Source organism: Pan paniscus, chromosome 19 (genome assembly GCF_029289425.2).
Source record: "Pan paniscus chromosome 19, NHGRI_mPanPan1-v2.0_pri, whole genome shotgun sequence".
Classification (NCBI taxonomy): domain Eukaryota; kingdom Metazoa; phylum Chordata; class Mammalia; order Primates; family Hominidae; genus Pan; species Pan paniscus.
Genome location: NC_073268.2, coordinates 83,713,218 through 83,726,800, shown reverse-complemented (window position 1 = coordinate 83,726,800; position 13,583 = coordinate 83,713,218). Strand labels below are relative to the sequence as shown.

The following is a 13,583-nucleotide window of genomic DNA, read 5'->3' as shown; positions in this document are numbered from 1 at the left end:
GATCCGCCTACCTTGGCCTCCGAAAGTGCTAGGATTACAGCAGTGAGCCACCGTGCCTGCCCATGGTGAAATCTTCATAAGCTCTATGAATTGTACCAATGTCAACTCCCTGGTTGTGATGTACTATTGGTTTTTTTTTTTTTTGAGACAGAGTCTCACTCTTTCGCCCAGGTTGGAGTGCAGTGGTGCAATCTCAGCTCACTACAACCTCCATCTCCTGGATTCAAGCGATTCTCTTGCCTCAGCTTCCCAAGTAGCTGGGATTACAGGCACCTGCCACCATGCCTGGCTAATTTTTTTGTATTTTTGGTAAAGACAGGGTTTTCACCATGTTGGCCAGTCTGGTCTTGAACTCCTGACCTCAAGTGATCTGCCTGCCTTGGCCTCCCAAAGTGCTGAGATTACAGGCGTGAGCCACCAGGCCCGGCTGGTGTACTACTAGTTGTACAAGATGTTATCATTAGGGGAGGCCGGGTGAAGGGTGTACAGGCCATCCTGTATACTTCTTTGTAACTTCCTGTGAATCTATAATTATGTCAAAATAATTAAAATAAACACCCAACACTGACAATAAAACAGTAAACACTGGGCCGGGCGAGGTGGCTCACACCTGTAATCCCAGCATTTTGCGGGGGCCGAGGCAGGTGGATCACTTGAGGCCGGGAGTTCGAGACCAGCCTGGCTAACACGGTGAAACCCTGTCTCTAATAAAAAATACAAAAATTAGCTGGGCGTGGTGGCGGGCACCTGTAATCCCAGCTACTTAGAGGCTGAGGCAGGAGAATCACTTGAACTCGGGAGTTGGAGGTTACTATGTGCTGAGATCATGTCACTGTACTCCAGCCAGGGATACAGAGCGAGAATCCATCTCAAAAAAAAAAAAAAAAAAAAAAGTAAACACTGCAGTCAGATTCCAAACTAACTTGAGTGTAAATTTTATACCTGGTCCTCGTTATGTATGAGAAATGAGCATAGTACTCTCCTGGTGGAGAATTCTCTATTCCTCAGGAATGGCTTGCGCGTGGCTGAAAAGGGTGCTATGTACCAACTGTTTCTTCTCTTTTTTGGAGCACATGTGTGATCTGTCATCACGTTGCTTCCCGAGAAGTTAAATCAAAGACTTAGGAGGGACTCTGCTTTGTCCTTACCAAGGTTCTGCTAGAATTTGGGAATCACTGATTCTAAAATAACAGTAAGAGAGCTGGAGTTTTTTTTTCTTTTCTTTTTTCTTTCTTTCTTTTTTTTTTTTTTTTTAACTGATTCCTTCTTGGTAAAAAAAAAAAAAAAGCAAAAACCCAAAAACTTGTTGGCACTTATATGGTGGTTTTCAGGAAAACCTCAAATAAAAAGATGCATTCAATGTTTGTTATCCCTGAAAGTGTGAAAACAAAATGACTTAGAATTGATGTTTGTTTATTCAATTAAATGCAGTTCCTTATGCTCAAGTTAGGCTTTTGTTTCTGTAGTAGCCAGTCAAATGTTTCTACAGTTTGCTAGCTAGGCTGGAGAAGGCACTGAACATTTAAATAATTCGGAGAGCTTCTTTGTGTCTGGGCTCTCCCTTCATCACATGACTACCCAAAATAAGGATATTTGACCTATTAATACTTTAACAAAAGACTTGTATGGGAATTGGATGCTGGCAATTGCTTAATAAGTTGAGACTGGTGAACTTTTACAATGGCAAATACTTGTTTAAAGAGACACATGTTCTCACTCACATATTGTCAGTGGAATTGTAAATTGGTATAATTTTCTTTGGAGGGGATGTTGGCAGTAAGGACCCAAAAGTCAGGAAAATACTTACATCCTTTGACCCAGTAATTCAATTTCTGGGAATTTATCCAGAACAAATAATTAAAAAGAAGACATAAGCTATGTTGCAAAGATGTTCCTAATGGCACTGTATATAATAACAAAATCTGGAACATAACCTAAATGCTAAATAATAAAGGAATGTTTAAGTAAGTTACTGATTTTCAACCCAATGGAATATTATATAGCTATGAAAAATGATAAACATGCTATGTACCAAATGTAAAGGTGTTTATAAAACAATTTAATATCCTCAAAGCATTTTGTAGAAAGACAGGCATGTACGGATTATTCTCTACAGAAAAATTCTAAAGTACTTAAGGTGAAAAGTCACATTCTTGGATTTATATAATAAGATTTTTAGCAAAATGCAAAGAAATACAGTTAACTGTAAGATGACAGTGGGAAAATTTAAACTTGTAGAATCTTTGTAAATTTTCAAGTTGTATTCTGAGAAAAGACAAAATATGCATTCAGTACTGTTGACTGACTGCACAGAGAAAGCAGCAAGCTGTCTCTGAACACTCTGAATATAATCACTGGTATGCTTAAGAGCACAAAATGATTCTCAAGGGTTGCTAATGAGCTGTAAACTGCCAGCATCTTGCCTGTGGAATCTCTTGGGAGCAAGAAAGTTATTTTGGAATGATTTTTTTTTTTTTAAATCACAGAAGTCCAGATTTGGCCACCCCCAAATACGCTCCAGGGACAAAGCGGTCAAAACTCCCTTCTACAAAAGCTAAATGAGGGGAAATGATGACCCTGTCTTTTGTGTCTGCTCACAGTGTGGAAAGTTGGTACTTACAGTTAAACATAATTAGCCTTTAAATCCCAGGTGCTTAATTCAGCCCGTTAATGTTGCTTCACTGAATGGCTGATTCAGTAGGTTTCTGAGGCTGTGTCGTTTCTTTGGCCACAGGCTAGCTCCATTCCTCAATGCTGGGAACAGAGCAAAAGCATTAAGGCAAAGTCCCAGCCTGCTTCCAACTTTCCCAGGAGCAGGGAAGCACTTGAAGATTTGGATTTGAGTGGGATATCCTACTAGGTTGCATACTATGGAAAAAGGAGGATTTATGGGAGGATGAAATGTCAGGGGGCAGGTACATTAGGCAGAGAAAGCCAGTCTGTCAGCTGGAAAACAGGGTTTGCCTGGATCAACCGCACTGAGTTAAACACACACACAACTGTATGTGAACATGCACAAAGATTGTTGTTCCAAAGGCGTCAAAGCTTCAGGACTGAGGGTGACATTTTTGTTCTTCTTCTCTTTTTTTTTTTTTAATTTTTTTTTTTTTAAGACATGGGATTTCACCATGTTGCCCAGGCTGGTCTCAAACTTCTGGACTCAAGAGAACCTGTCTCAGCTTCCCAAAGCGTTGGTATTACAGGTGTGTGAGCCACTGAACCCGGCTGAGGGTGATATTTTCATACAGGGATATTTCACGACAGGGTTGGAGAATGGTCGCATGATTTTCCTGAACTTGAGAGGCCAAGATGTAGCTGGAGGTCAGAGGCAAGAAACCCCAAGTAGAATGTAATGAAGGAAACAAGGACTTTTTTTTTTTGAGGCAGAGTCTTGCTTTGTCACCCAGGCTGGAATGCAGTGGTGCGATCTCTGCTCACCGCAACCTTTGCCTCCCAGGTTCAAGTGATTCTCCTGCCTCTCAGCCCCCCGAGTAGCTGGGACTACCAGTGCCACGTCACCATGCCTGGCTAATTTTTTGTATTTTAGTAGAGACAGGGTTTTACCATGTTGGCCAGGATGATCTTGATCTCCTGACCTCGTGATCTGCCCGCCTCGGCCTCCCAAAGTGCTGGGATTACAGGCGTGAGCCACCGCGCCCGGCCGAAACAAGGACATTTTAGAAAAGAATGTGGGCGTTTGGAAATCTAAAGAGTAATGCTCAAATGAGATAATGCCTTGATGAAAAGCTGTAGTAGGAAGCTGGGGGTGATACAAACATATATATATATATATATTTAACATTAGGCATCCAAATGTTTAACCACCCATATAGTTTGGTCCCGGGAATAAATACCCAGCCTGGCTGTACCCAAGTTCACTGGCTGAAAGTCAGCCAACAACAATGTGTGGAAAGTTTGTGTGTTTTGAAAAAAGAAGTAAAAGGCAGGTTGGGGGTGGTAATGGTGAAGTTGGAGCTACAAAAGCAAGCATGTTTTTGTTCATTGGAACGATGCAATATGATTTTGGGAAAATTTTCGGTGTAGAAAGCCGACTGATGGTGTGCTATTCTATGAAGCTGTGTGCCTGATCCAGTCACAGATTAGAACATAGGATGTGGATGATTCAAGAGGAGAGAACAGAGTGAGAGGTATATGCTGTTTTGGCAGGAGACTAACGAGCAGGGGGCTAGAAAGTAATTCTGGCTGGGTGCGGTGGCTCACACCTATAATTATCCAGCACTTTGGGAGGCTGAGGCGAGATGATCACTTGAGTCCGAGAGTTCAAGACCAGCCTGGGTAACATAGTTTAACCAGTCTCTAGAAAAAATAAAAAATTAGCTTGGTGTGGTGGTGTGTACCTATAGTCCCAGCTACTCTGGAGGCTGAGGCAGGAGGATCACTTGAGTCCAGGAGGTCGAGGCTGCAGTGAGCTGTGATCACACCACTGTGCTCCAGCCTGGGTAACAGAGTGAGACTCGAAAAAAAACCCCAAAGAAATAAAAGTTTCTGTCCTCAGACTACCCATCTGCAGAGAACCCTTTTGTGTACAGGAGCTACCTGAGATGGAGAAACCACATCAGAGTGATTTCAGCTCACCTTAAAAACTGGTCCAACCTTCAGTGGAGAGAATCTAGGAACACCACTGGGATGGTGTTCCTACAGATTCCCCCAGGGTGGATAGCTTCACATTTGAGGCGAGGGAACCAAGCACCTGGTGGACGGATGCATGAGTATCCCACTGGGTTACAGATTCACCTCAGGTTTTTTTTTTTTTTGAGACGGAGTCTCGCTCTGTCACTGGAGTGCAGTGACGTGACCTCGGTTCACTGCAAGCTCCGCCTCCCGGGTTCACGCCATTCTCCTGCCTCAGCCTCCCGAGTAGCTGGGACTACAGGCGACCGCCACCGCGCCCGGCTAATTTTTTGTACTTTTAGTAGAGACGGGGTTTCACCGTGTTAGCCAGGATGGTCTCGATCTCCTGACCTCGTGATCCGCCCGCCTCGGCTTCCCAAAGTGCTGAGATTACAGGCGTGAGCCACTGCGCCCGGCCTCAGCCAGGGTTTTTTTGTTTTGTTTTGTTTTTTTGAGACAGGCTCTTGCTCTTTCACACCCAGACTGGACAGCAGTGGCGTGATCTTAGCTCACTGAAGCCTCCACCTCCAGGGTTCAAGTGATTCTCATTCCTCAGCCTCCTGAGTAGCTGCGACTACAGGCGTGTGCCACCACGGCTGGCAAATTTTTGTATTTTCAGTAGAGATGGTGTTTCGCCATGTTGGCCTGGCTGGCCACCTTGTGTATTTTTTGGCTGGATAATTAGTGCAGACACTCAGACTTTTCCTACCAAGGGTCCTGAAGGTGCCATATGCCTACTAGCAGGCAAGGCCACACAATGACACAGAAGGATGGCATCTGTGAGGATCAACTTTTGTTTGCTTTGCTTATAGTCTGTAATGCTGTGTATTCCAACACCTGGTCCTTCAGCAGTGGCAGTGGTATGGGGATGGGTAAAAAAATCCATAGAGGAAAAGAAGCAAGCCCATCAACCCACAAGTGAACAATTACTAACATTCCCTCGAGAATAGCTAAAGGAGAGAGAGAGAGAGAGAGGAAGCTATGCTTGCAAAGAAGATTGCTTTGTATTTTATTTACAACAGAATGTAAGAAAAAGTAAGTTATTAACAATAATAAATAACTAGGAAGAAAAACACAGAACAGCCACAAAGTGATACAGAAGGATGGCATATGTAAGGATCAACTTTTGTTTGCTTTGCTTATAGTCTGTAATGCTGTGTATTCCAACACCTGGTCCTTCAGCAGTGGCAGTGGTATGTGGATTAATTTAACCAATCAAGATCCCAGCTTGAATGTAAACACTACAAATTACACTTGAGCTACATGTGAGTGGTACAGGTACAACACCAACTCAGAGACCCTCTCCTGGGTGATATATAGAAACTGAAGGGAGACTTGCAATTTGACAGACATGCTTTCAATTTAAAGCAAAAACATCGAGAGGCTTATCCTAAAGTCCTTGTTAATTTAACAACAAAATTACAATTATTAATGGCATCTGAAAATTTCCCAACATATTCACATTCTCTTATTACACTAACTCCTAAAAAGCTTAAACACTTATATTTCAAAGGCAAACAGATTGTTTTGAAGGTAGAACACAAAAGAACCCAATGTTTTGCCTCAGCATGCCAACAGTGTGCTATTGTGTACACTTCAGTTTCAGCAAGAATGAATAGTTAAAATAGTTTACTCATAATCAGATTGCAGTCACTGGACAGACTTTTTAAATCTCAAGAACTATGGCTCAGATGACAGATTGTCTCCTAGCCTACTGAGTCAGATGATCAGAAAGGTACTAAAACTATTTGGACAATTCCTCTCTATTGGATTATCTGATTACACATTATATGTAGAGTCAGCTATACACTGGCCCTTCTTAAGAGTAAAATTCCTATTGACCTAAGCCAGCCAATGACCTATTACTTTGTTGTCGCTGAGCCATGAAGAGATGCCAAAGAAAGTAGAATTTAAAAATACACATAAATACATTAGCCCTGAAACTTTTGCAGAGAATGATTTATCAAGATGTGTCAGAATCTATTCTCTTAGTTCACTGTTTATTACAGTGTCTTGAAAGAAAACCACAGTTACTTTTGCAGGTATTGTGGTAAGTGTCTGCATAATATACCCACAACTGTGCTACTTAGAGATTTATTTTCAGGACCAACAACATGGCTAATAAATACTTCCAAATAAATTAAAATTTTCCTCACACACAGATGCAAAACCGTAACAGAAGGCTTGGTAAATCAGTTCACCAACAAACCCATATTGTTTGAGTTACAACGGTGGCAACTAAAAATGTCACGGCCTCCTTCATTGTTTTCCTTTTCCTTTGCTTTGTCTTGCAACAACCCAAAGTGAGAAAATGAAATGATCTTCAGAGGCGATTTCTAACAAAGCTTATGTGTTAAAAACACCAAGATCTTCTCATCCCAGGAAAGCACAGCTAAAGCAAGAATGCTGTGCTATGGCCAAGAAAATGCACAGGGGCACTTCACATTTGAAATCTTCCCAGAGTTATGAAATGTACAGTCATTTTGATGGTCTCCACTAACCTCAGAGATGAAGATGGAGTGAACGTATGTGATATTCTATGGATTATTTATTTAAATTTGGCTACCAGAGACTTAAAACTGATGGTGTCTGATTCACTATACTATATTTATATTTATATATATATATATACACAGGTATAATACAATTTTGGTGAACAAAGTTGTAGGTTTCCATATCGCAGACAGAGGCACTGAGTTAAGGATTCTATTTCCCCCCAAACATGCTTAGCAAATTCAAGTTTCTGCTTTTTTTTTCTTCTAATTTCCATCATGCAGCCATTTGGCTTCCATCCTTCTAAGAATTATTAATGTTCTGTATATATACATCCATTGCAGGCTTGTATTCCACAATAACAAAGTCATGTATAGAGAATGTGAAATGATACTTGAAAACCAAGATATATAAAATATTGAAGTCATTTATGCCTTTTGATGACTGGGTTAAATATGCAAAGCAGCTAAAGGAATATCTACACCACCCACCCCCTTTTTAACGCACACAAAGCATATGTAGACAGAAAAACTGAACATACTTTAAGAGCGCACACTTTTTTTTCGGCTAAGAATCACACTATCATCGTAGCTTTGCAACTGATGTCTGTGGTAACATACTGGTTATAAAAGAAATGAAACTCACAAAAGGAAATTAGAACTTAGCTTCCTAAAGCATATAGAATTGTTAACCTTGACAGCAGAAGCTACTTTATAAAAAGGGAAAATAGCAATGCTATTAATGGAAAAACTAGGTGCCAGATGTGTTTAACAGCCTGCACAAAATAAATACATTCTATGTGAAAATAATGACCCCATCCCACCTTGATTTTAGCTTGCAAATGGTAAGCAAATACATATACTATTTCAGTGTCTTCTGAAAGTAGCATTTTGCTCTCTAAAGCAAAACATTTTCATTAAGTACTACTGTGTGGAGAGGGAGGGATTGAGAAGTCCGAGGGGTCTGATAAAATATCAGGTTTTCCCACAAGCAAAAATCATGCTTCCATACCATGCATAGAAGGTGTCTTACTAAGATACTATCATTCTTAGGGAAGAGATACACTGTTGATCTAAGCTATTTGCAACAGGTTTCCTTTGAGTTCTAGGTTTATTCTTTTTTTTTAAGCTAAATATCAACCTATAGATAAAGAAATGATCTTGACAGTCTGACCTATGACTTAGAAAACTTTGGTGCTGGGCTCATGGGGCCAGCGCCTGCACCTTGGGAGAGTGTATCAACCTGAAAGACACTACACAGAGTGCTGAGCACTGAGAGGGAAGCAGGCAGGGTCCACTGGCAGAGAGGCTGTGTGAGAGAAGCAGATTATGCTCCTTGGTCTATTTTGTTTCCTTTGGGATCTGTGTTTTGGGAAGGTCCCTTTCCTGAGGTTGGAGGTTACGATCAGGAAGGCTAGCTGGGGCGCGGGCCTCCGAGTTGCCCAATTACTTCTTCTCTTCCTCTCTTGGAGGACAAAAGTCAATGCTGAGATTTGGCCTGCCCTCCCGTCTGTGTTTAAAGGCAGTGAGGTGCAAAGGTGACAGATTTCTCTCTTTGGAGCAAAGGAGAATTGTCTTTCTGTCACTTCAGTGAGTGATCTTGCCTCCTGTCAACCTTGATTCTAATCTTGCATTACCACTAGTTGAAGAAAGGAAAGCTAGACAGAAGGGCATCTATTATCACTCCTCCTTTTCACTCTACAAATAGGAGTCAGCAATTCTGCTCATTCTCTCCTCCCACTTGACAGTAGTTGCTCGATGTCCGTGACATTCCCAATATTTGTATTTCAAGTAAGGAGCAAGAGAATGACAGTCTTTTCTAAGGTCTGGTGGTAGGCAATCTGTTCCAGGGAATTCTGGATGTTACTAAGAGTAAAACAAGGAAGGGGATGGGAGACAGTTCTCTTTTTTATAGTTCATGCACCAGACATTCTGACCATGTTAAAGCCCAGTTAGCTTACTCTACCCTTGTACTTCTTTGAGTGGGCAGATAGTAAATGAATTCTATTCAATTAATTGCAAATTCTGAGAATCTTAATTGATGATGGAAGCTGACAAGTCAAGGTTTGTTGGTACCTGTAGAGAAAAAAAGATGTTGCCTCACCTGGGCCTCTTGGTTCCTAAACTGAACCATTCCAAAATCAGTTATGGTCACATTCATCCATGCAATTCTTAAGGATTTCTGAGGCCACAAGGGCACAAAAGGGGAAAGTTATTAAAAGACAGAAACAAGTAGAATCTTTATTAAATTCTGTGGAAGGTATAAATGAGTTATTATTAATTGCACTTGGAGCCTCTATAGCTTGATGATTAAAATTTTCAAAAGTTTAGAGTTAATTAGGCTCCAAATCCTGAGTCAGACTAACCACAAAATAGGAATCTCAGTAACTATTGGTATTCAAGTATTAGTAATTAGCAGTTCAAAATTTAACAGCTAAGTATGTTATGCCTGAGAGTATTTTGGAGAATTTTAGATTTGATGAGAGGAAACTGACTTCACTATTTTCTACCATACCTTGTAACAAAAGTGGTGCAAAGTTTTCATTCATTTATCCTTGAAGTCCATGCCAAACCTCATCAAATGCCCAATAACAAGGCTTCCTCTCTGGCATACAGCTATGTGGTTACAGAAGATTCCTTCTGTCCTTTGCAAGTCTTACATCTTACATCTAATATGATGCTGTGTAGCATACTTAGGGAATCATATTCTATGTGAAGTTACTGAGTCACATGCACACTGAAAGGTCGAAGGAACATGTTTGAGTGACAAAGCAGTCTTTTTCTCTATCAGAAGATTCTTAAAAAAAAAACAACAACAACAAATGAAAATATAAAACCCCATGAGATATTTATATAAAGTTACTCAGATTTGGGCCGACATGGCTTATCTGAAGAGTGCATGCCGGGTAAATTCAGGGTGGCTTTTTTCTCAGGGTCTGGAAGTGTGAGAGTTTCTGGGGCAGACTTTTTCCGGGGCCGATCTTTGGGAACGGACAGAAATTCGGGTGCGTCTGTGGAGAGAGGGGTGGATGGAGCACTAGAAGGCGCACTGCGGACGGAAGAAGGCAGCAGGGGGATGCTGGAGATAGAAATTGCAGGTGGGAAAATGCCGATTTTCTTGTTGGTGGCTTCCTGAGTGGCTCGTTCAAATTCTCGGACTTCATCCATTGTCATGTCTTCAAGGAGAAAAACAGAAAGAAAAACGAGCAGTTATTTATAAGAGAGGCAAATAGATTCATCACTACCCTTGTTTTTACAGGAACTATGGGAACCCTATCATAAAGGGGCCTCTCCCGATTATACACCCAAAGTATCATTGAAATACCAAACCCCCAATTTTTTCTATTGGAAGCTACACCCTGAAAACAATATCCCTTTATGATTATCCATTTAAGATTTTCCAAAGCACTCTTCACAGTGAGTATTTTAAGTATTCTCAATAAGGACTTAACAGTAGAATACAGAACTAGACGGGGGAAATATGTGCCTGTGTGTGTGTATGTGTGTGCACCCGTGTGCATCTGTGTTGTTGTGGGTCTGGTGTGGGGTATTTGGAGCTATAATTAACTGGTCACGTTTTTCATAAAGAGAAGGTAATTAAAACAATCAATGGCCCTGAAATGACACATATTATTGTCATTATTGTCAACTTTAGATCATGAAAGTATACCTTTATAGGGTAAACAGGTAAATCATTAGGATTTTTCAACATACTATCTTCTTTTTTTTTTTCTTTCTGAGACAGGATCTCACTGCATCACCCAGGCTGGAGTGCAGTGGTGCGATCATGACTCACGGCAGTCTCGACCTCCTGGGCTCAAGTGATCCTCCTGCCTTAGGGCCCCGTGAGGCTGAAACCACAGGTGCATGCCATAATGCCTGGTTTAATTTTTTTGTATTTTCTGTAGAGACAGGGTCTCGCTATGTTGCCTAGGCTGGTCTTGAATTCCTCACCTCAAGTGATCCGCCTGCCTAAGCCTCCCAAAGTGTTGGGATTACAGGCGTGAGCCAATGTACTCAGGCCAACATGCTATCTTCTTAATCAATACATATACTTTTTTATTCTGAGGGGCCACAAAGATGCTGTTGTTTCTGGTTTCCTGACTGTATGTCGATCCTAAGAAGGTTCAGAGATTGTGTTTTAATAAATTCTGTTTCAAAAACACGTAAATCAACAATATCACCACACCCTGCTAATCATTCCAAAGCCAAGAAAATAAAACCATTTCTTGAGGAAACTTAAAAAGAATAGAGAATGAAAGGAGAGGATCATTTAATAGGATTCTATTTAAAAGAAAAAAAAGCATGACTTGGAATTCAACAAATAAGACAGTGATACCACTGTTAATAATCATTGTTGGATAATGTAGGTTTTCCAAATACCTGAAATGTTCTTATTTAAGTGAGAAAGTAAAAACAGTATTTAAAAAATGTAAATCTTTCCCTAATGTGTTTAATGTATTATATATACTTCCTACATTTGAGACATAATATGTTGAAGATATATCACTGTGCAAAAATACAGTTCCTTAGTTCCTTCTCAGGGTCTATTTGCTCTTTATGGCTTGATATCTCTTCTCTCATGCTCAGAAACTCTATTATTACTGTTATTATTTATTTATTTATTTATTTGAGATAGAGTCTTGCTCTGTTGTACAGGCCGGAGTGCAATGGCGTGATCTTGGCTCACTGCAACCTCCACCTCCTGGGTTCAAGTAATTCTCCTGCCTCAGCCTCCTGAATAGCTGGGACTACAGGCACGTGCCACCATGCCCAGCTAATTTTTGTACTTTTAGCAGAGACAGGGTTTCACCATGTTGGCCAGGCTGGTCTCGAACTCCTGACCTCGTGATCCACCTGCCTTGGCCTCCCAAAGTGCTGAGATTACAGGCCTGAGCCACCGTGCCCGGCCTTATTACTGTTATTATTAATTATTGTTACCCTGGCTATCCCTGGTATCCTTTGCCATTTTTATTTGCTGGGAACAGGGAAAAGAGGAACCTGGGCTTATTAAAGACTGAGTCAAGGCCCAAGGCTTATCCTGGAGCAAAATGCAAAATTTAGTGCCCGCGGATTTTCTGTATCTGTTTTGGCCCCCCAGAGACCCATTTTTCATTGTTTCTTGTCCACTGCCATGTACTTAGCAGTTGAAACTTCATTAGATAATATTGGAGGGAATAACCAGCATGAAACAATATAGCCACTTTGGAAATACTGAGTATGTAATGAATATTCATAACACAGTATTAATCCTTAGGACTTTTCTTTTCTTTTTTTTTTTGAGACAGAGTTTTGCTCTTGTCTCCCAGGCTGGAGTGCAATGGCGCGATCTCGGCTCACTGCAACTTCCGCCTCCGGGGTTCAAGCGATTCTCCTGCCTCAGCCTCCCGAGTAGCTGGGATTACAGGCGTCTGCCACCACGCCCGGCTAATTTTTGTGTTATTAGTAGAGATGGGGTTTCACCATGTTGGCCAGGCTGGTCTCGAACTCCTGACCTCAGGTCATCCGTCCACCTCAGCCTCCCAAAGTGCTGGGATTACAGGCATGAGCCACCGTGCCCAGCTTAATCTTTAGGTTTTATAACATCTGAGCAAACCAGAAGTATTTTTCACAAAATGAAATCCTTAAGAGGATTTCCTGGGAACAATTATTAAAATTTTCTGAAAGGGAAAGTTTTTACAAAGGATATAAATCATTATGACTATGTGGATAAGATTTAAAATTCAGCATATATCAAGAAAAATTGTACCTATAAACTTAACAATTTTTAAAAACATGGAAGACTATTAAATGAGCTAAGAAGTGAGATTAAGGTTATATAAAAAGAGGCATTTATTTCACAATAAAGTTGAGACTGAGAAAAATTTTAGTGTATCAGGGTATGTTATGTTTTTGCTATGATAAATGGATATTATCTTTGAAAAAGCAGACTTTCTTAATCAAGTGGCTGAATACATTGCTCTACTCCACATAGCCAGCAGGGGGCAGAAATAATCTAAAGCACAGAATTTTGATTTTCCACTCCCAGAGGCTCTTAGAAGTTCCCTTCCTTGAAGGCTTTGAACCTGCTCAATTGAAAAGACTTATTTCCTCACTGCTGTGTTCATGGATGTTAATTTTGCCTAATTTCAATCTAATTTGTCCCTGCTTGGGTTGATGATCTAAAATTCATTTAGCACCCATGCAGTTTTTATTTGTGACAAAGAGCCACCTCCTGATTTTCACTGCTTTTCATTATGATACAGGAGAAAGACTAAGGAAAAATAGATGTGCTCCAATTTCACGGAATTCCAAAGGATAATGGAAATGTCATTCAAAATAACCACTTTGTGTAACTTCTCCAGTGGCAGGCATCTTTCACCCTGAAGTCACGGGAACAATGCTGAGGGGCAGCCAGAGATTATGTGGGCTTTTCCATGGGAAGAACCACTCTACGTTATCACCTTCTACATAGTAAGT

At 40.8% G+C, this 13,583-nt stretch overlaps 1 protein-coding gene across 2 annotated transcripts in view; it reads right to left on the bottom strand.

Moving 5' to 3' along the window:
- Positions 1-5,612: 5,612 nt before the first annotated feature.
- PITPNC1 (phosphatidylinositol transfer protein cytoplasmic 1) overlaps positions 5,613-13,583 on the bottom strand; it is a 315,351-nt gene continuing 307,380 nt past the window's right edge. For both annotated transcript variants that reach the window (XM_063599339.1, XM_063599338.1), the window contains one exon: positions 5,613-10,300. In XM_063599339.1, coding sequence (XP_063455409.1) covers positions 10,295-10,300 — 6 coding nt within the window. In that variant the 3' untranslated portion in view covers positions 5,613-10,294. The remainder of the gene's footprint in view (positions 10,301-13,583) is intronic.